The sequence below is a fragment of the Oncorhynchus clarkii genome, chromosome 27 (genome assembly GCF_045791955.1).
Source record: "Oncorhynchus clarkii lewisi isolate Uvic-CL-2024 chromosome 27, UVic_Ocla_1.0, whole genome shotgun sequence".
In the NCBI taxonomy this organism is placed as follows: domain Eukaryota; kingdom Metazoa; phylum Chordata; class Actinopteri; order Salmoniformes; family Salmonidae; genus Oncorhynchus; species Oncorhynchus clarkii.
The window spans coordinates 21,672,659-21,694,576 of NC_092173.1; the positions used below are offsets into that span (position 1 = coordinate 21,672,659).

General features: G+C 41.2%; 1 protein-coding gene across 14 annotated transcripts; it reads left to right on the plus strand.

Moving 5' to 3' along the window:
* Window positions 1-1,896: 1,896 nt before the first annotated feature.
* LOC139385666 (dixin-A-like) lies at window positions 1,897-21,743 on the plus strand. 14 transcript variants are annotated; one of them, XR_011628983.1, is made up of 15 exons: window positions 1,897-2,517; window positions 6,991-7,148; window positions 7,328-7,476; window positions 10,469-10,558; window positions 10,825-10,878; window positions 10,987-11,037; window positions 11,285-11,389; window positions 11,544-11,597; window positions 11,701-11,790; window positions 11,896-11,970; window positions 12,219-12,383; window positions 12,553-12,613; window positions 14,221-14,329; window positions 16,147-16,305; window positions 21,373-21,743. XR_011628983.1 is itself a non-coding variant. In XM_071130919.1 (15 exons), exons 1-15 carry the CDS (start codon window positions 2,495-2,497, stop codon window positions 21,454-21,456), a joined length of 1,380 nt encoding a protein of 459 aa, XP_070987020.1. In that variant the 5' UTR covers window positions 1,921-2,494; the 3' UTR covers window positions 21,457-21,743. The 14 variants fall into 14 exon arrangements, 7 of the variants coding, with proteins under 7 accessions (XP_070987020.1, XP_070987019.1, XP_070987018.1 ...); XM_071130919.1 differs by having other exon boundaries at window positions 1,921-2,517; window positions 11,704-11,790; window positions 12,547-12,613; window positions 16,197-16,305; XR_011628978.1 differs by having other exon boundaries at window positions 1,973-2,517; window positions 12,216-12,383; window positions 12,547-12,613.
* The last annotated feature ends 175 nt before the right edge of the window (window positions 21,744-21,918 follow it).

Below are 21,918 nucleotides of genomic sequence, written 5' to 3' on the forward strand. Positions count from 1 at the left end.
TTGACTGATGCAAGGTATGGGTTTTATAACAACAACAGATAGTTTTGTCAAGGGATGTGTCCTTTTCCCCCTCAGGAGGCTTAAAAGATTTGGTGTGGGCCCACAGATCCTCAAAAAGTTCTACAGCTGCACCATTGAGAGCATCTTGACTGGCTGCATCACCGCTTGGTACGGCAACTATAAGGCACCCGACCGTAATAACCCTCTACAGAGGGTTATGAGTACGGCCTAATACATCACTCGGTCCGAGCTTACTGCCATCCAGGACCCCTATACCAGGCAGTGTCAGAGGAAGGCCCAAAAAAGGGTCAAAGGCTCCAGCCACCCAAGCCATAGACTGTTCTTTCTGCTATCACATGGCAAGTGGTACCAGTGCACTAAGTCTGGAACCAATAGGACCCTGAACAGCTTCTTGCCCCAAGCCATAAGACTTCTAAACAAGACGGCTAAATAGCTAATCAAATGGCTACCCAGACTACCTGCATTGACCCTTTATGCACCAACTCTCATGCACCGACTTTATGCACACACACACTGGACTCTACCCACACACTCACAGATACTTACACTGACACCACAACACACACACCACATATGCCCACACACACATAACATGCACACAAATGCATACTGACGCCACACACACACACACACACACACACACACACACACACACACACACACACACACACACACACACACACACACACACACACTAACTCACACACAGTTTCACACTAGCTATCTCAATTACTTCGTACCCCTGCACATTGATTCGGTACTGGTACTCCCTGTATATAGCCATGTTATTACCTGGTACACCCTGTATATAGCCATGTTATTACCTGGTACACCCTGTATGTAGCCATGTTATTACCTGTTACTTCCTATATTAATATAGCCATGTTATTACCTGGTACTTCCTATATTAATATAGCCATGTTATTACCTGCTACTTCCTATATTAATATAGCCATATAACCTGGTACTTCCTATATTAATATAGCCATGTTATTACCTGCTACTTCCTGTATGTAGCCATGTTATTACCTGGTACTTCCTATATTAATATAGCCATGTTATTTTTACTCGTCATTGTTATTTGTTATTAACTGTGTATTTATTCCTGGTGTCAATATTTCTATTTTCTATTATAACTTTAACTCTGCATTGTTGGAAAATGGACCCGTAAGTAAGCATTTCACTCTTAGTCTCACCTGTTGTTTACGAAGCATGTGAGAAATAAAAATGTGATTTGATTTAATGGGGTAAATATGATACAACTCAATCCCTTTCCCCTGCTGATGCTGCTAGGGCCCAAAAGAATAAACACCTACCATTAGCATTCCATGTCAAACAAAGCCTTTTGTCTTCAGTGCCTCCCTTATTCAAACCAAATTTCCCACAGTTTTGGTCAGGCTGATAATACTGTGTTGTGCAAGTGCTATATCTGTCTCCAATCAACACAAAATGCATTTAAACTCAGGTTGTGAGTATTTGATTTAATAGAAAACGGATGCTTATTTATCCAAATCATATAGTTCATGTCACATGCTATGATTATAGCTTTAAAATACTATTATTATCCATGCTTAAGCATTATATGTCCCAGTATCCTCGATCTGGTTGTTCGAGGTACTCACTCTAAGATAATATATCATTACCCACTCACACATGCTTCAACTTGTTTGATGTGGCTCCATGCAAACCTGTGATTTAGAATCAGCCAAAATGGTTCAGTTGGAAACCACAAACCACACAGTGTTAGCCTAGAATATACTGTAGATTAACAGCCCAATGTAAAGGAGATATGTCCCATTTCAGCTACAGTAGCAGCACATACAAACCCCCTCCTCTGTGAGAGGGGAAGAGTGTGGGAGGGGGATGTATGAAATAGAGTGTGGGAGGGGGAGGGTAAACACTCCGACAGAGTTATGTATGACAGCCTTGCTGCTCACTGAAAGAACAAGGGACAGAGAAAAAAGTCTGTGCGGCTGAGCACTAGAAATACTGTGAGGCGGAGGAAGGAAGATATAGCGTGAGGGTGAGAGAAAAAAATTGAGAAAATATATGGAGGAGGAGAGCTCAGCCACAGGGGGAGTGTGTTCTGAAAAACCAGGCAGAATTCAGCCGCTGGTGAGCCTGAACACCAATCCTCTCCCTTCTGCCACAGGCTGGGAGGGATTGAGACAGGATTTCCATTGGGTTCTTCCAGGGAGTGATTTAGAGAAGAGTCCAGGGCTGTTGATTAGGATTTGTAGCTTTATGTAGGGAATATGCTGGAGAGGATTTGAGTATGCTGTTTGCTGTTATTGCAAATTGCACACAGTAGTGTCTGCGACGTGGAGGCTCAGTCTGCTGGTTAGTGTTGGCAGTGCTGCACCCACCCGTGCTGCTGGGGTTGTTTGGGGGCTATGTTTCTGACTGACTAGGGCAGCATCACCCACATGCAGGGCAGAGGCTGAATGGGAGGTAAAGAGTGCAACTAACCAGCATGGGAGCCAAACAGATGAAATGGTAAGAGTTGGATTTCACAAATGATTTGCATTATCTCTTGATTTACAAAACATAACTGTCTCTCTCCTTCTCGTTGTTACAATCAGTGGTTGTAATATAGAAATGCAGTGTTTATTCATTGACCAGTGCCTCTACATGTGCCTTGACAGTGTGGTGCTACCTTTACAGTGACGGGAGTGTTTATGACACCTCGATACAGTGCAAGCACTATGTCATTTAGAATATGTCATTTATTTGTCTAATCAATATTATCCTATGTTCCTACAATATATATTTATGTAACACGTTTTAGAGAAACTAATCATAGTGTGATAGCTCGTAGAAATGGAGTAGTTCACATCCTTTTCAGCTTTTGTCTGAATGTAGGTGTGGGCGTGCCTCTCTGGTATGGATACTGTGCGTCCGTGTAGTTGTTTGTCTGGAACAGAATCTATAGTCTATGTGAGCTGAATGAGTGATATTGCCTAGCAACGGCTATCTACAGTGTTTGGCATTGCTGTGATTTCCATTTGCAGATCGGTTTACATCTCAGATTTACTTTGATCAGGCTGATTAGCATCACACTGTATATGGGCTTGTCCAATCTCACATGGTGTTTTAGTGTTATACAGTATTTAGTTCCAGAGATTAGGATCATTTCTGTTTAATATTTGCCCACCATAGTGGAGGTTTTATTTCCAACCCAAAATATATTTACAGTAAATACACAAATTACATTATACTGTAAAATAGGCCACAGGTGCATGTGATCCTCTTTCAGATATACAATTGAAAAGTTAAATCAATGCTCATTCAGTTAAATTGAAGACATATTTGAATTAAAAACATGTTATTTCAAGAAGATTTACTTTATTTGATATAAAGGGATTAAAAAATATTCAAAGGCTAATCTCTTGCTAATCTACGTATCTCTACTGTATGTTGTTGTTTCAGTTGGCACAACAGATCAGCAGGGTACATCTTTTAAGGGAAATCCACAGAAAGTAGAATATGTAGCGATAAAACTACCCAGGACAAAGGAAGGGCGGTGCCACGATGAGAGATTTACACAGAACATTGGTTGGCATGTCCTTCATACTTCTTTGCCTGTAGTTCTTATTACAAGATTATTTGAAATTATTTGCATTGTTTATCAATGGGGAGTACTTAGGCATAACCACTTCAGTTGAATCAGATAAGATGGCCATCAGACCACAGAGGCTCTGCTTATGTAACCTACTATCCCTGTTTCTCAGCAGTTCAGTAGAATCAACAAAGTAGGCCCCTTATGACAGAAAACGTCCCAAACTTCCTGAATATGATATCTAAATGGTATATAACCTAATTGTCACAACTCTATTGAAGTCATAATACTGTATCTACCATACATCCCTACCAACTCAATGACATATCAATCCAAGCAAGCATCATATGGTACCTGCCTCCACATACAGTATTAATCATTTACAGCTGAGGCACAGTAAGAGAGCACATACAGACCCCCCTGTGGCCCAATTAACCCTAATTAATCCCCCTCTGTTCACAGTGTTAGTGAATGGATAAAGGGTGGATAAAGGGTAATTCCATGGTAACAGAGTGATGCTGAGACTCAGATGTTTCACTTTAAAATGTATGTCAAACAAAAACCAGTGATTGCAAAGTTAACAAACCATATAACTATATGCACAAGGACTACTTTTAACAATTTCCACTGAACATTTTACAAAAACACCTTTACTTGAAGAACAGTGCAGATGCAAAGTTTGGGAACAGAATGACGATACAAACATTCATTCTGTTCTTCAATAAAGGTGTTTTTTATATATATATTTTCAGTATACATTTTTAAAAGTAGTCCTTGTGCATAGAGTTGTATGGTTTGTTTAAAGAAGACGGATGCCATCCTAACTACATTAAACCAGACATTAATCTCACACAGACTGTAATGTGAGTCTAATTACTCATGTCAACATTACGCTTCACACTAATTAACATATGGTTACATAAATGCAATCCATCATAATCCACCCATCTTGCATTTCTCTCAAGAAAGATTTGAACATAGTCTTTCTCCCCTTTTCAAAATGTAATGTCTAAGGGTTTTACGTTTAGAGTGGCAGAAACTGGCAACAATTATAAAATACAAATACAAAATACAATTAATTACAAAATACCCTAAAAACCAATGTATCAAAATAACATACATAATACTTTTGCAAAGTATTGTATTGAATTAAAATACAAGTATCTTGTATTTTCAAATACAAAATAAATTTGCAAGTACACACTTAACCGTAACAACATTTTCATTAATGGTAACAAAAGCATTTTACATGCCATGACAGTGATAATGTGGTTGTTTCTACTATGATTGAATGCACTGACTGTAAGTTGCTATCGATGCTAAATAACAAATGCTAATGTAGATGTAAAAATAAACACTTTATCACGACTCAGGATATGACCCGGATACAGACACAGGAGGCAGATAGTACAGATCTCAGATGAGTTATTGTACACACGGGGCAGGCAAAGGGCAGGGGTTCGTGATCAAGTCAGAGTCAGGCAGGTACAGAATGGCAGGCAGGCTCGGGGTCAGTACAGGCAGAATAGTCAGAACCCAGAAAACTAGGAAACAGAACTTGAGCAAAAGGAAGACGGGAAAGCACGCTGGTAAGACCTGACGAACTGGCAACAGACAAGAGAACACATGTATAAATACACAGGGGATAATGGGGAAGATGGGCGACACCTGGAGGGTGGTGGAGACAAGCACACGGACAGGTGAAACAGATCAGGGAGTGACACACTTGCAAAGCATGCTAAATATTATTATTCTAATGAGCTCCACCCCCGAACGAGACCAAATTTGAATAAAAATGTGAATGACTGTAGAGATAGGCAAAGATACATTGAAATGTATCTTGTTATAAAATACCCTAAAGAATGTACCCAAATACATGTGTGAAAACAACATTTTTGAAATTTCAACTTATTTTGTAAGAAATATGCTCTATATAATTGTCTAGCAGGACTGTTGAAAAGTATTTTCATAATATAAAATGCAGCTCTCTGAAGTATCTTGTTAGAAAATACATTGGACTGTAGTCTAGGCCAGTGAAATACAAATGAAAAAATATGCAAAATACATTTCAAATACATGTAACAGAAATAGTGCCCATCTCCAAATGGTGGTCTATTTGGTCCACACAGACAGAAGCATGGTTGTTTTCCCACAGATATGAAGAAAGGGATCACGGAATCGCCCCTCTGGGAGCCATATCTAATGCCTGGGGTTATAGAAAACATGTGGCTGGATCCCAATTCTAAAAAACACATGAGGGAACATGACAAGAGGCCCAGACCTCGGGGTGCTTGGAATGTACTCAGAACAGACAAAGATCATCATAACATACAGACTGAGTACATAACAGACTCAGGACATTCTGAAAGAGGAAATCATCCTCTCAGAGACATTGAAATCATTGCCAGTTTTGAACTGATGGCTCCGGAGGAAAAAACAATCCTAAGAATGCGTTGTTACAAAAACTAAAACAGCATGTTTCTAAATCCCGCCCCTATCTGACTGATTGAAAAAGGAAATAGTTAGTTGTTTGACTCAAATGTGTCCCATTTGTCTGAAGTTGCCTGTAAAGTGCATTTTAATTTAAGTAAAACTTAATATTTTGGACAGTCACTTATGTTTGTGTCAATTAAGTTGAATTAATGAATGAATAAATGAACAAACAAATTCCATCTATATGTTTACTCCGTATTCAAAGGCCCAAAAAATTGCTGCTACTCTGTTTATTATCTATGCTTTGTCACTTTACCTCTATCTACATTAACATATTATCTCAATTACCTCGACTAACCGGTGCCTCCGCACATTGACTCTGTATCGGTACCCCATGTATATAGCCTCGCTAATGTTATTTTATTATTGCTCAATTATTTGTTATTTTTGTTATTTTTCTATTTTACTTCCATTTATTTTAGTAAATACTTTCTTAATACTTATTTTTCTTAAAACTGCATTGTTGGTTAAGGGCTTGTAAGTAAGCTTTTCACTGTAAGGTCGACACCTGCTATATTCGGCGATAACATTTGATTTGATTGGTTGATGGACAGTGAAACTTTTAATTTGGCTCTATATTCCAGCATTTTGGGCCACTATTCGGTCACTATACAGAATGTCATCTCTTATTTGAGTGTATTTTAAAACATAATGTCTGTCGCATGTGAAACATTTGATCTCAAATCCAAAATGCTGGAGTATAGAGCCATATTAAAAGTTTTAGCTTCACTGTCCAAATAAATAAATACAGTATGTTCACAGTGTATCATTCTGTTGAAATATTGCTTAGTCTAGATGGCATTTACAGTATATGTAATTTCAAGAAGAATGTCTTCCATGAATATGTATTTATTTAATTTGGCTCAGCAGCAAACAAACTCATTCCTTATTCTTGTCTTTCCCACAAACTGTTGCAGCCTCAGTTCAGCCAGCCCTGCACACTCCCCTAAAGAAGAGTACATCATCGCTCAGTCCACAGACACTCCTAAAGAAGTATTTATCTCAGCTCAATCTGAAGACCACGCCGAGCCTGGAGATGACAAATCAGAGTTGACGGAAAGGAAATCTGATACAGGTTGGCTGCACATTCATTTGCTCGTTCCTGAAATCTGTTTCCATTTGATTTATCTGCTACAAAAATGCCGTTTTATCATGCCCAGTCTGTTTCTGTCTGTCTCTGTTTATCTGTCCATGCCTCCATCTCTCCCTCTGTCTGTTTATCCGGCTGTCCGTCTGTGTGTCTGTGCCCTCCAGAAGAGGTGTTGTCTCTCTGTGGCCTGTGTCCGACCCCGGGGCATAGTGGGCCAGAGGAGGAGAGATCATGGGAGGAGCAGCTGGAGTGTCACCAGGAGCAGCTGGAAAAGGAGATGCAGGAGGCCAGGAGGATGGTGTTCCGTCTACAGGTAACTAAAGACTCCTCACACACACACACACACACACACACACACACACACACACACACACACACACACACACACACACACACACACACACACACACACACACACACACACACACACACACACACACACACACACACACACACACACACACACACGCGCGCGCGATATTGTAGTAAACTAAAACTAAAACAATTTAGTAAACTGAAATAAAATAATTAACAAACCTGTTTCAAAAACTAAAATTATTCTGAAACTATTGTATTTGACTCCAAAACTAACTAAAATAAAAAATAAATAAAAACCATAATGAATTACATTGCATTCGGAAAGTATTCAGACGTCTTGACTGTTTCCACATTTTGTTAAGTTACAGCCTCATTCTAAAATTGCTTAAATTGTTTCCCCCCCTCATCAATCCACACACAGTACCCCATAATGACAAAGCAAAAACTGTTAAAAAAAAATTGTTTGCAAATGTATTACAAATTTAAAAACTGAAATATCACATTTCCATAAGTGTTCAGACCCTTAACTCAGTACTTTGTTGAAGCACCGTTGGCAGTGATTACAGCCTGGAGTCTTCTTGGGTATGAAGCTACAAGCTTGGCACACATGTATTTGGGGAGTTTCTCCCACTTTTCTCTGCAGATCTTCTCAAACTCTGTTAGGTTGGATGTGGAGCGTCGCTGCACAGCTATTTTCAGGTATCTCCAGAGATGTTCGATCGGGTTCAAGTCCTGGCTCTGGCTGGGCCACTCAATGTCATTCAGAGACTTCTGTGTTCTGTGTTGTCTTGGCTGTGTGCTTACGGTCGTTGTCCTGTTGGAAGGTGAACCTTCGCCCCAGTCTGAGGTCCTGAGCGCTCTGAAGCAGGTTTTCATCAAGGATCTCTTTTTTCCATCTTTCCCTCAATCCTGACTTATCACCCACTCCCTACTGCTGAAAAACATCCCCACAGCATGATGCTACCACCACCATGCTTCACCGTAGGGATGGTGCCAGGTTTCCTCCAGATGTGGCATTCAGGCCAAAGAGTTCAATCTTGGTTTCATCAGACCAGAGAATCTTGTTAATCATGGTCTGAGAGTCCTGAACTCCAAGCGTGCTGTCATGTGCCTTTTACTGAGGAGTAGCTTCTCTCTGGCCACTTTACCATAAAGGCCTAATTGGTGGAGTGCTGCAGAGATGGTTGTCCTTCTGTAAGGTTCTCCACAGAGGAGTGACCATCAGGTTCTTGGTCACCTCCCTGACCAAGGCCCTTCTCTACCGATTGCTATATTTCGTCGGGTGGCCAGCTCTAAGAAGAGTCATGGTGTTTCAAAACTTCTTCCATTTAAGAATGATGGAGGCCACTGTTTTCTTGGGGACCTTCAATGCTGCAGAATTATTTTTGGACCCTTCCCTAGAACTGTGCCTCAACACAATCCTGTCTCGGAGCTCTACTGACAATTCCTTCGACCTCATGGCTTGGTTTTTGCTCTGACATGCACTGTCAACTGTGGGAACTTATATAGACAGGTGTGTGCCTTTCCAAATCATGTCCAGTCAATTGAATTTACCACAGGTGGACTCAAATGAAGTTGTAGAAACATCTCAAGGGTGATTAATGGAAACAGGATGCACCTGGGCTCAATTTCGAGTCTCATATCAAAGGGCCTGAATACTTATGTAAATAAGTATTCAAAAAACCTGTTTTCGCTTTGTCATTATGTGTGTGTAGATTGATGATTGAAGAGGGAAAACATTATTTAATCCAGTTTAGAATAAGGCTGTAATGTAACAAAATATGGAAAAAGTCAAGTGGTCTGAATACTTTCCAAATGCACTGTATGTTCAGTTTTAGAATTTACAAGCTTTTTTTCTAATGGGGTTTTCAAGCTTCTGAATCTGGTGGGTTAGACATTTACTTAATCATTTAAAGATAGACTCAGTGAGATGACTTTGCCACGAGCAGCACCACAGATATTGGGCGCGTTTGAATGGTAAGGCTAAACCAAGACGAAAGTTGAGGAGTGAAGTAGGGGAGGTGCATCTGATAAGAATTAGCTGAGAAGTTTAGCCTCGCGCTTCAGCGCTCCTGGTTGTTGCAGAAATTGACACACTACTACTGTTACTTGGTGCATCTACGTCATTTCGCTGAGTCCACCTTTAAACCTATCCTAACCTATGACCTGACCCAGCACCTTATGCATTACTGCCCCAAAGGGTCAAGAAGTGACCTCCCAAAAAAAAAAAAAACACTTTGCAACACATAAATGGCTCCTAGCCTCCCACGCATAGGCTTTGTTCTGTCCCTAACACTAAAACTATATAATATAATAAACTAAATAGAAATGTTTTTATGATACAATAATTAAATAAAAATGAGTAAAATGGAACTGAAAACTAACTGAAACTAAACTGATTTCAAATGAAACTGTTTAAACTAATAGAAGAAAAACTCATATAAAAACACAAAACTATAATAACCTTAACACACACACTCTACAGATACACACAGATAGATACACTGTCAGACATACAAACATAGCTTTATGTGAACATCTTTAGTATGTATAAGATGTATCCCTCCAAGACTCCAGCTAAGGTAAGTATACAATGAGATTGTGATCATCCAAACATAATCTGGTATCAAGGATCTGAGTGCTCTTAATCTAGCACAATATAATCTATCCTGTCAGGTATAAAAATCACCCCCCACCTCTACCCCACCCTGCCCAACTGAGGATGATCACATGAAAGTGTGATCATGTCCAAGCCAAGCATTTGCTCTATGTTCACTGTCCAGTTCAGGTTGGCAGACTTGTGGTGTATGTGAGGTCGTACGTCCATATCGGTGTGTGTGTGTCTGACATGTTTTTATGCATGCATGTGATGTGGTCAACAGGCTTTATTTCTCTCTGGTGTGTGTTTATACTGTGAAATGTATTCTGGGTGTGTAGGCTTTATCTTATGTGTACAGTATGTGTCCATCCCTCTCTTCTCTCTCCAGGCTCTACTGCTGCACGGCTCTCTCCCTGAGGACGAGCAGGATGTCTCCATGGGCTTCGGGGATAGCAGGGCTAACTCTGAGCAGCAGCTGGTACTGTGTCCGCCCCCATCCTCTCTCTACATTCACTTTAGATAGTATGGCATGTTCAGCCACTCACTGTGATGTAGCAGTGTCAGACCCTGGCACGCTATAATGTTTTTACTGTCACTCTACAGTCCAGAGAAGACGCAGATACTGTAGAAGTGTGAATGAGTCTGTTATCTGCTTAGCCTGCTTTCATGCCAGGCCACTGTCTCTTTATAAGCTCGGGCATTTCTCTATTTTCTCATAATGCCTCTCATCCCCTCGCTTTGAAGGTCCTAATCCGCAGTCGTCTGGACCAAAGCATGGAGGAGGCTCTTGATCTGAAGGTACAGTAAGCAAAAGTAATTGGGCTTAATGTGGATGAGCTGCTTTTAGAGCACATACCTTCCCCTAATGAAATGTCTCTGAGTCTGTCTGTCTCTCTGTCATCTCAGAGGGAGCTTCTGAGGCACAAGCAGGAGGCACGCCACCTTCAGGCCATTAAGGTAAAACCTGCCAGTCAAACCCTTCAGTTTGTTTGGATTGTTACTTATACATAGATTAGTGGCTTTTATTCAGTTCTCATGCCAGCTCTGGGTAGAGAAACAGACCCTTTTAGCCTCCACTGTTCCTTTACAGAAGAGTTGTGTGCTCTGTTTAAGGCTTCATAATGATCCATATTAGTGGGTCCTTACTCTTTGGTAGGCAAGCCAGCCTCTCTAGCGTTGTCTTTGATCTGCCTTTCCTCATTAGGATGCTCTTCAGCAGCGTATGTCTGTACAGGAGGCTGCGGTGCTGCAGCTGAAGCAGGAGCTACTGAGGTGCAGTATGGACAAAGAGCAACTGGAGGGGGAGAACGTGAGTCAGATTATATGATAATACACACGTTGACATTTAGAATTAATATTTGACCTTTATATTCAATGGCTCTATCTATTTATGTATTCAAATATTCACAAAATGTTTTGTTCATCCACATTACAAATATAAGTATATATTTGTATATTTGTAGGCAGAGCTCAAACGGAAGTTGAGCGATCGGAACAAACTGCTCAGTGAATATGAGGTAAGATCAGAACATTTTCCATTTTAACATACTTTAACATTTGGATATGATTATGTGGTTGAAATGTATCACAGATATCACAGTGATATGTCTATAAAACCAGCAGAAACTTGGAAAAAAGGATAGACTACTTCAGCAACAGCAATTGAAACTGGACGATGCTCGGCACAACTCTAATGAAGGAAGCCATAGGGTATGGTACCATAATCAAACTGTTTCCACTTCACTTACAGTAAATTACATGTATTCATTGTAGCTTGTGAAGTTGGTAAGATATATTATGTCTGTTTTTCTTCAGTCATCTAGGAGTGAAAAGAGTGGGTACAGTAACTCTGTGGGCCCACCCCCTGGTCCGGCCTTCCAACACACAGCGGTGAGTCATGCACACCTATGAACATTTCCTACATGTGTTTACATGTTGGTTGGAGGGAGGGTGTGATTCATTAAATGTGTGTTTTAGATATGTTTCATGTCATCATTATAGCTGTTTCTAGAGCTAGAGACCTAAATAGAGGTTAAAGGCAATGGCCAAATTATCAACAACCTTCAAATGTGCCTGGACACCAGTTCTAGTGGTTTATGTCATTATGTGTGTGTGTGGGTTTGTGTGTGTGTTAGCAGGGGGAGGAACTGCAGCTGGTAAGGGAGGCCCTGCGTAGTCTGAGGGATGGCTTCTCAGGTCACGACCCTCAGCATCACACCCTGGACACACTGGAGCAAGGGGTGGCCAGTCTCATGGACCGCCTATACACACTCGACACACGCCGCAGGCAGCAGGACAGAGGGGTACATACACACACACACACAGCAATACACACAGAGGACCACAGAGAAGGGTGCTGTTAGCGTGATATTATGCACCTGATGTGATAATCGTGTTTATCGTGTGCACATCGTGACTGATTGAATTGGCATTTCTCTTAGTAACTGAGACTCTGTCTTCTTGTAGGGTCAGTACAAGTCACCAGGCCGAAGAGCCAACCCCACAGACAGGGACTCATGGCCACCCAGCTCAAGTAAGATGTACCGTTTGTTTTGTCGTTCTCAACAACCTTGCTAATTCTCTTCATGCAACTTTCTATAATTGTGTAATTCAATTACATTGAGCACATGTTAGGAGGTATTGAGGATTTGAATTAGCTAGGCTGGCTATCTGTAGACAAAAGGGTCATACTAATCCAACTTGGTCTGGTCCACATAATTATTGAAGACTCAGCCTCCAGGTACCTATCAAATGATTTGACTTATATTAGAGATTTCCACCAATACAACACCACAGCAATAGACCCTGATATTGCCTGTTTTAAATGTAATAGTCTATCTGGTAAGAACACCTTTTTATATACTGATGCTGTTGAGTGGAACAAACTATCACAGCAACTCAAAGCCATGCCGACCATAGTTGAGGAGACTAAATTACTTGTTGTTACCTTAGATTGTAAAGAGTCATGGTCCAAAAATATAGATTCAATGGTTGTAAAGATGGGGAGAGGTCTGTCCATAATAAAGAGATGCTCTGCTTTTTTGACACCACACTCCACAAAGCAAATCCTGCAGGCTCTAGTTTTATCTTATCTTGATTATTGTCCAGTCATGTGGTCAAGTGATGCAAAGAAAGACCTAGTTAAGCTGCAGCTGGCCCAGAACAGAGCGACACATCTTGCTCTTGTTGTAATCAGAAAGATAATATTAATACTATGCATGCCAGTCTCTCTTGGCTAAGAGTTGAGGAAAGACTGACTGTGTCACTTCTTGTGTTGGAAATTCCAAATGGTTTGCATAGTCAACTTGCACACAGCTTGACACACACACTTACCCCACCAGACATGCCACCAGGGGTGTTTTCACAGTCCCCAGGGCCAGAACAAATTCAGGCAAACGTACATTATTATGCAGAGCCATGAGTGCATGGAACTCCCTTCCATCTTATATAGCACAAGTAAACAGCAAACCTGGTTTCAAAAAACAAATAAAGCAACACTTCAAGGCACAACGCCTCTCCCCATGTGACCTACTTGTTGTGTGTATGTACTGACATGTATGTTTAACTAATTCAATGCACACACTACATGTTAATGTTTTTAAATGCATGCAAATTGTAAGGTCTTTTGCCTGTAATGTCTTTTTCGTAATGTGTCGGACCTCAGTAAGGCTAGCTGTCGCCATCGGTGTCGGCTAATGGGGGATTCTAATAAATCAAATCAAAATCACAACTTCATTTAAAAAGTATCTTATGCTGGCTAATGATCGAGCAATAGAAACAGAAATAAAAAATGTGTCTATGTCATGTGTCTGTATCTATGTCATGTGTCTGTATCTATGTCATGAGTCTATCTATGTCATGTGTCTGTATCTATGTCATGTGTCTGTATCTATGTCATGTGTCTGTATCTATGTCATGTGTCTGTATCTATGTCATGCATCTGTATCTATGTCATGTGTCTGTATCTATGTAATATACTGTTTTAGCACCATGGAAATAAGTATGACTTTCATGTGATGGCCCTGTCATTTTTATTTTCATATATGTACTATGTGTATGTTTTTTAATTGGCAAATTAAATCAATCAATCCTGTCTTTAAGCTGTAGCCAGTAAGCCGACCAATATGTTTTTGTTTTCAGAAATAGCTCACTCCCACAGTAGCCCTGGCCTGGACTCCACAGTCTCCACTAAAGTCCTCTACTTCACTGATCGCTCACTCACTCCTTTCCTGGTCAACATCTCCAAAAGGTACGAATCCAGAATCCCTCTTTGGGTCTTGAAGATGTCCATTGCATGTGTATCTTTGTGTTGTATGGTTGCGTGCTGCCTGGATGTTAATGAATACAGTGCCTTGCGAAAGTATTCGGCCCCCTTGAACTTTGCGACCTTTTGCCACATTTCAGGCTTCAAACATAAAGATATAAAACTGTATTTTTTTGTGAAGAATCAACAACAAGTGGGACACAATCATGAAGTGGAACGACATTTATTGGATATTTCAAAATTTTTTAACAAATCAAAAACTGAAAAATTGGGCGTGCAAAATTATTCAGCCCCTTTATTTTCAGTGCAGCAAACTCTCTCCAGAAGTTCAGTGAGGATCTCTGAATGATCCAATGTTGACCTAAATGACTAATGATGATAAATACAATCCACCTGTGTGTAATCAAGTCTCTGTATAAATGCACCTGCACTGTGATAGTCTCAGAGGTCCGTTAAAAGCGCAGAGAGCATCATGAAGAACAAGGAACACACCAGGCAGGTCCGAGATACTGTTGTGAAGAAGTTTAAAGCCGGATTTGGATACAAAAAGATTTCCCAAGCTTTAAACATCCCAAGGAGCACTGTGCAAGCGATAATATTGAAATGGAAGGAGTATCAGACCACTGCAAATCTACCAAGACCTGGCCGTCCCTCTAAACTTTCAGCTCATACAAGGAGAAGACTGATCAGAGATGCAGCCAAGAGGCCCATGATCACTCTGGATGAACTGCAGAGATCTACAGCTGAGGTGGGAGACTCTGTCCATAGGACAACAATCAGTCGTATATTGCACAAATCTGGCCTTTATGGAAGAGTGGCAAGAAGAAAGCCATTTCTTAAAGATATCCATAAAAAGTGTTGTTTAAAGTTTGCCACAAGCCACCTGGGAGACACACCAAACATGTGGAAGAAGGTGCTCTGGTCAGATGAAACCAAAATTGAACTTTTTGGCAACAATGCAAAACGTCATGTTTGGCGTAAAAGCAACACCCTGAACACACCATCCCCACTGTCAAACATGGTGGTGGCAGCATCATGGTTTGGGCCTGCTTTTCTTCAGCAGGGACAGGGAAGATGGTTAAAATTGATGGGAAGATGGATGGAGCCAAATACAGGACCATTCTGGAAGAAAACCTGATGGAGTCTGCAAAAGACCTGAGACTGGGACGGAGATCCAAAACATAAAGCAAAATCTACAATGGAATGGTTAAAAAATAAACATATCCAGGTGTTAGAATGGCCAAGTCAAAGTCCAGACCTGAATCCAATCGAGAATCTGTGGAAAGAACTGAAAACTGCTGTTCACAAATGCTCTCCATCCAACCTCACTGAGCTCGAGCTGTTTTGCAAGGAGGAATGGGAAAAAATGTCAGTCTCTCGATGTGCAAAACTGATAGAGACATACCGCAAGCGACTTACAGCTGTAATCACAGCAAAAGGTGGCGCTACAAAGTATTAACTTAAGGGGGCTGAATAATTTTGCACGCCCAATTTTTCAGTTTTTGATTTGTTAAAAAAGTTTGAAATATCCAATAAATGTCGTTCCACTTCATGATTGTGTCCCACTTGTTGTTGATTCTTCACAAAAAAATACAGTTTTATATCTTTATGTTTGAAGCCTGAAATGTGGCAAAAGGTCGCAAAGTTCAAGGGGGTCGAATACTTTCGCAAGGCACTGTATGTTAGTACACATGTATATTTTTAGGGTATTGAATGCATGCATGTGTGTCATTGGTGTGTGTGTTGTGTGTCTATGTGCAGTAGCGTTGTGAGGGAATGTGCATGTCTGTGTCTCTGCACAGATCAATGTACCATGATGCCATCTGACAGTGGGACTGTGCTGTGCTGTTAGGCTGGGTGAGGTGACTCTGAGAGACTTCAAGGCAGCGGTGGACCGCCAGGGTAGCTTCAGGTACCACTTCAAAGCCCTTGACCCAGAGTTTGGGACTGTGAAGGAGGAGGTAGGCATGTTTTGGATTACAGCTTTGGGGTTACATTTAGATAGGGTCAACCACTGAGGCAAAAATGACAATGACCAAAATGAAAAGATAAAACATATGGAATTGGCAATAGTTCCGAAACCCAATAACTATTTTAAGATCATAGAGACGAGGATTCTCTATAGTTGATAAACAACAGTTGAAATCGGAGGTTTACATACACCTTAGCCAAATACATTTAAACTCAGTTTTCACAATTCCTGACATTTAATCCTATTAAAAATTCCCTGTTTTAGGTCAGTTAGGATCACCACTTTATTTTAAGAATGTGAAATGTCAGAATAATAGTTGAGAGAACGATTTATTTCAGCTTTTATTTTTTTCATCACATTCCCAGTCGGCCAGAAGTTTACATACACTCAACAGTATTTGGTAGCATTGCCTTTAAATTGTTTAACTTGGGTCAAACATTTCGGGTAGCCTTCCACAAGCTTCCCACAATAAGTTTGGTGAATTTTGGCCCATTCCTCCTGACAGAGCTGGTGTAACTGAGTCAGGTTTGTAGGCCTCCTTGCTCACACACGCTTTTTCAGTTCTGCCCACTAATGTTCTATAGGATTGAGGTCAGGGCTTTGTGATGGCCACTCCAATACCTTGACTTTGTTGTCCTTAAGCCATTTTGCCACAACTTTGGAAGTATGCTTGGGGTCATTGTCCATTTGGAAGATCCATTTGCGACCAAGCTTTAACTTCCTGACTGATGTCTTGAGATGTTGCTTCAATAAATCCACATACTTTTCTTTCCTCATGTTGCCATCTATTTTGTGAAGTGCACTAGTCCCTCCTGCAGCAAAGCACCAACACAACATGATTCCACCCCCGTGCTTCATGGTTGGGATAGTGTTCTTCGGCTTGCAAGCATCCCCCTTTTTCCTCCAAATATAACGATGGTCGTTATGGCCAAACAGTTCTATTTATGTTTTATCAGACCAGAGGACATTTTTCCAAAAAGTACGATCTTTGTCCCCATGTGCGGTTGCAAACCGTAGTCTGGCTTTTTTTATGCCGGTTTTGGAGCAGTGGCTTCTTCCTTGCTGAGCAGCCTTTCAGGTTATGTTGATATAGGACTCGTTTTACTGTGGATATAGATACTTTTGTACCTGTTTCCTCCAGCATCTTCACATGGTCCTTTGCTGTTGTTCTGGATTGATTTGTAAACTTCCGACTTCAACTGTATATATACAAGAGTGTGTGGACACAGCTTCAAATTAGTGGATTTGGCTATTTCAGCCACACCCGTTGCTGACAGGTGTATACAATTGAGCACACAGCTATGCAATCTCCATAGACAAACATTGGCAGTAGAATGGCCTTACTGAAGAGCTCAGTGACTTTCAACATGACACTGTCATAGAATGCCACCTTTCCAACAGGTCAGTTGGTCAAATTTCTGCCATGTTAGAGCTGCCCCAGTCAACTGTAAGTGCTGTTAATGTGAAGTGGAAACATCTAAGAGCAACAACGGCTCAGCCGCAAAGTGGTAGGCCACACAAGCTCAAAGAATGGGACCACCAAGTGCTGAAGCACGTAGCGCGTAAAATCATCTGTCCTCGGTTGCAACACTCAGTACTGAGTTCCAAACTGCGTCTGGAAGCAACCTCAGCACAATAACTGTTTGTCGGGAGCTTCATGAAATGAAAAATTGTAGACCTGCACCAGGCTGGGAAGACTGAATCTGCAATAGGTAAGCAGCTTGGTTTGAAGAAATCAACTGTGGGAGCAATTATTAGGAAATGGAAGACATGCAAGACCACTGATAATCTCCCTCGATCTGGGGCTCCACGCAAGATCTCACCCCATGGGGTCAAAATGATCACAAGAACGGTGAGCAAAAATCCCAGAACCACACGGGGGGACCTAGTGAATGACCTGCAGAGAGCTGGGACCAAAGTAACAAAGCCTGCCATCAGTAACACACTACGCCGCCAGGGACTCAAATCCTGCAGTGCCAGACGTGTCCCCCTGCTTAAGCCAGTACATGTCCAGGCCCGTCTGAAGTTTGCTAGAGAGCATTTGGATGATCCAGAAGAAGATTGGGAGAATGTCATATGGTCAGATGAAACCAAAATATAACGTTTTGGTAAAAACTCAACTCGTAGTGTTTGTTGAGTTGCATCCAAAGAACACCATACCTACTGTGAAGCATGGGGGTGGAAACATCATGCTTTGGGGCTGTTTTTCTGCAAAGGGACCAGGACGACTGATCCGTGTAAAGGAAAGAATGAATGGGGCCATGTATCGTGAGATTTTGAGTGAAAACCTCCTTCCATCAGCAAGGGCATTGAAGATGAAACGTGGCTGGGTCTTTCAGCATGACAATGATCCCAAACACACCGCCCGGGCAATGAAGGAGTGGCTTCGTAAGAAGCATTTCAAGGTCCTGGAGTGGCCTAGCCAGTCTCCAGATCTCAAGCCCATAGAACATCTTTGGAGGGAGTTGAAAGTCCGTGTTGCCCAGCAACAGCCCCAAAACATCACTGCTCTAGAGGAGATCTGCATGGAGGAATGGGCCAAAACACCAGCAACAGTGTGTGAAAACCTTGTGAAGACTTACAGAAAACGTTTGACCTCTGTTATATACCCTTTGTTGGCAATGACAAAGTATTGAGATAAGTATTTGGTCAATAACAAAAGTTTATTTTCCACCATAATTTGCAAATAAATTAATTAAAAATCCTACAATGCGATTTTCTGGATTTTTTTTCTCATTTTGTCTGTCATAGCTGAAGTGTACCTATGATGAAAATTACAGGCCTCTCATCTTTTTAAGTGGGAGAACTTGCACAATTGGTGGCTGACTAAATACTTTTTTGCCCCACTGTATATAGTGCCAACTGTAAAGTTTGTTGGAGGAGGAATAATGCTTCGGACTAGGCTCCTTAGTTACAGCGAAGGGGAATCTTAACGCTACAGCGTACAATGACATTCTAGACCATTCTGTGCTTCCAACTTTGTGGCAACAGTTTGGGGAAGGCCCTTTCCTGTTTCAGCATGATAATGCTCCTGTGCACAAAGAGGTCCGTATAGAAATGGTTTGTCGAGATCGGTGTGGAAGACCTTGATTTGCCTGCACAGAGCACTGAACTCAACCCCATCGAACACCTTTGGGATGAATTGGAACACCAACTGCGAGCCAGGCCTAATCGCCCAACATCAGTGCCCGACCTTGTGGCTGAATGGAAGCAAGTCCATGCAGCAATGTTTCAATCTAGTGGAAAGCCTTCCCAGAAGAGTGGAGGCTGTTTTGGCAGAAAAGGGGGGACCAACTCCATATTAATGCCCATGATTTTGGAATGAGATGTTCGACGAGCAGGTGTTCACATACTTTTGGTCATGTAGTGTACAGTGCCTTGCGAAAGTATTCGGCCCCCTTGAACTTTGCGACCTTTTGCCACATTTCAGGCTTCAAACATAAAGATATAAAACTGTATTTTTTTGTGAAGAATCAACAACAAGTGGGACACAATCATGAAGTGGAACGACATTTATTGGATATTTCAAACTTTTTTAACAAATCAAAAACTGAAAAATTGGGCGTGCAAAATTATTCAGCCCCCTTAAGTTAATACTTTGTAGCGCCACCTTTTGCTGTGATTACAGCTGTAAGTCGCTTGCGGTATGTCTCTATCAGTTTTGCACATCGAGAGACTGACATTTTTTTCCCATTCCTCCTTGCAAAACAGCTCGAGCTCAGTGAGGTTGGATGGAGAGCATTTGTGAACAGCAGTTTTCAGTTCTTTCCACAGATTCTCGATTGGATTCAGGTCTGGACTTTGACTTGGCCATTCTAACACCTGGATATGTTTATTTTTTAACCATTCCATTGTAGATTTTGCTTTATGTTTTGGATCTCCGTCCCAGTCTCAGGTCTTTTGCAGACTCCATCAGGTTTTCTTCCAGAATGGTCCTGTATTTGGCTCCATCCATCTTCCCATCAATTTTAACCATCTTCCCTGTCCCTGCTGAAGAAAAGCAGGCCCAAACCATGATGCTGCCACCACCATGTTTGACAGTGGGGATGGTGTGTTCAGCTGTGTTGCTTTTACGCCAAACATAACGTTTTGCATTGTTGCCAAAAAGTTCAATTTTGGTTTCATCTGACCAGAGCACCTTCTTCCACATGTTTGGTGTGTCTCCCAGGTGGCTTGTGGCAAACTTTAAACGACACTTTTTATGGATATCTTTAAGAAATGGCTTTCTTCTTGCCACTCTTCCATAAAGGCCAGATTTGTGCAATATACGACTGATTGTTGTCCTATGGACAGAGTCTCCCACCTCAGCTGTAGATCTCTGCAGTTCATCCAGAGTGATCATGGGCCTCTTGGCTGCATCTCTGATCAGTCTTCTCCTTGTATGAGCTGAAAGTTTAGAGGGACGGCCAGGTTTTGGTAGATTTGCAGTGGTCTGATACTCCTTTCATTTCAATATTATCGCTTGCACAGTGCTCCTTGGGATGTTTAAAGCTTGGGAAATCTTTTTGTATCCAAATCCGGCTTTAAACTTCTTCACAACAGTATCTCGGACCTGCCTGGTGTGTTCCTTGTTCTTCATGATGCTCTCTGCGCTTTTAACGGACCTCTGAGACTATCACAGTGCAGGTGCATTTATACTGAGACTTGATTACACACAGGTGGATTGCATTTATCATCATTAGTCATTTAGGTCAACATTGGATCATTCAGAGATCCTCACTGAACTTCTGGAGAGAGTTTGCTGCACTGAAAGTAAAGGGGCTGAATAATTTTGCACGCCCAATTTTTCAGTTTTTGATTTGTTAAAAAAGTTTGAAATATCCAATAAATGTCGTTCCACTTCATGATTATGTCCCACTTGTTGTTGATTCTTCACAAAAAAATACAGTTTTATATCTTTATGTTTGAAGCCTGAAATGTGGCAAAAGGTCGCAAAGTTCAAGGGGGCCGAATACTTTCGCAAGGCACTGTATGTGTTTAGAGACTGTCTGTGCCTGTATATGTCATAGTTTATATTATAAGAGCATGCCTGTCTGGTTCTGGTTGGTGTTCTCAGGTGTTCCAGGATGGAGCGCTGGTGCCTGGCTGGGAGGGGAAGATAGTGGCCTGGGTGGAGGAGGACCATGGAGAGAGACGGTAGAAGTGGGAACCAACCAACCGTAGAGGGAACCACTAGCCTCAAACTGTGACCACTGGACTATGATGCCATAACACCCTCTCAGTATTCACAGCAGCCCTGAATAGGTAGCTATTATAACAATTGGGATCAATCTATTTATTACTGTTTCGAGATGAAACCATACTTTCAAAAATGTCTCTTTCCTATGGACATTTGACTTACAGTAACTGTTTGAAGTACAAGTTCTAGTTGCCAAATATGAATGAATACAATTTTTACGTTTTAATAAACATGGATTACTGCATGAATATTGACTATTTGTGAACTATTTCCTAGACATGCAGTTAATATAACTCATGATCATGGAGGACTATAACTTCACTTGAGTCATTATTGTCTTTACTGAGGTACTGTTCACTACTACAAAAGTTCAGACCCACAGCTTGTAGGATGCATAGCAGAAATTACATTTATTTTGGTCAA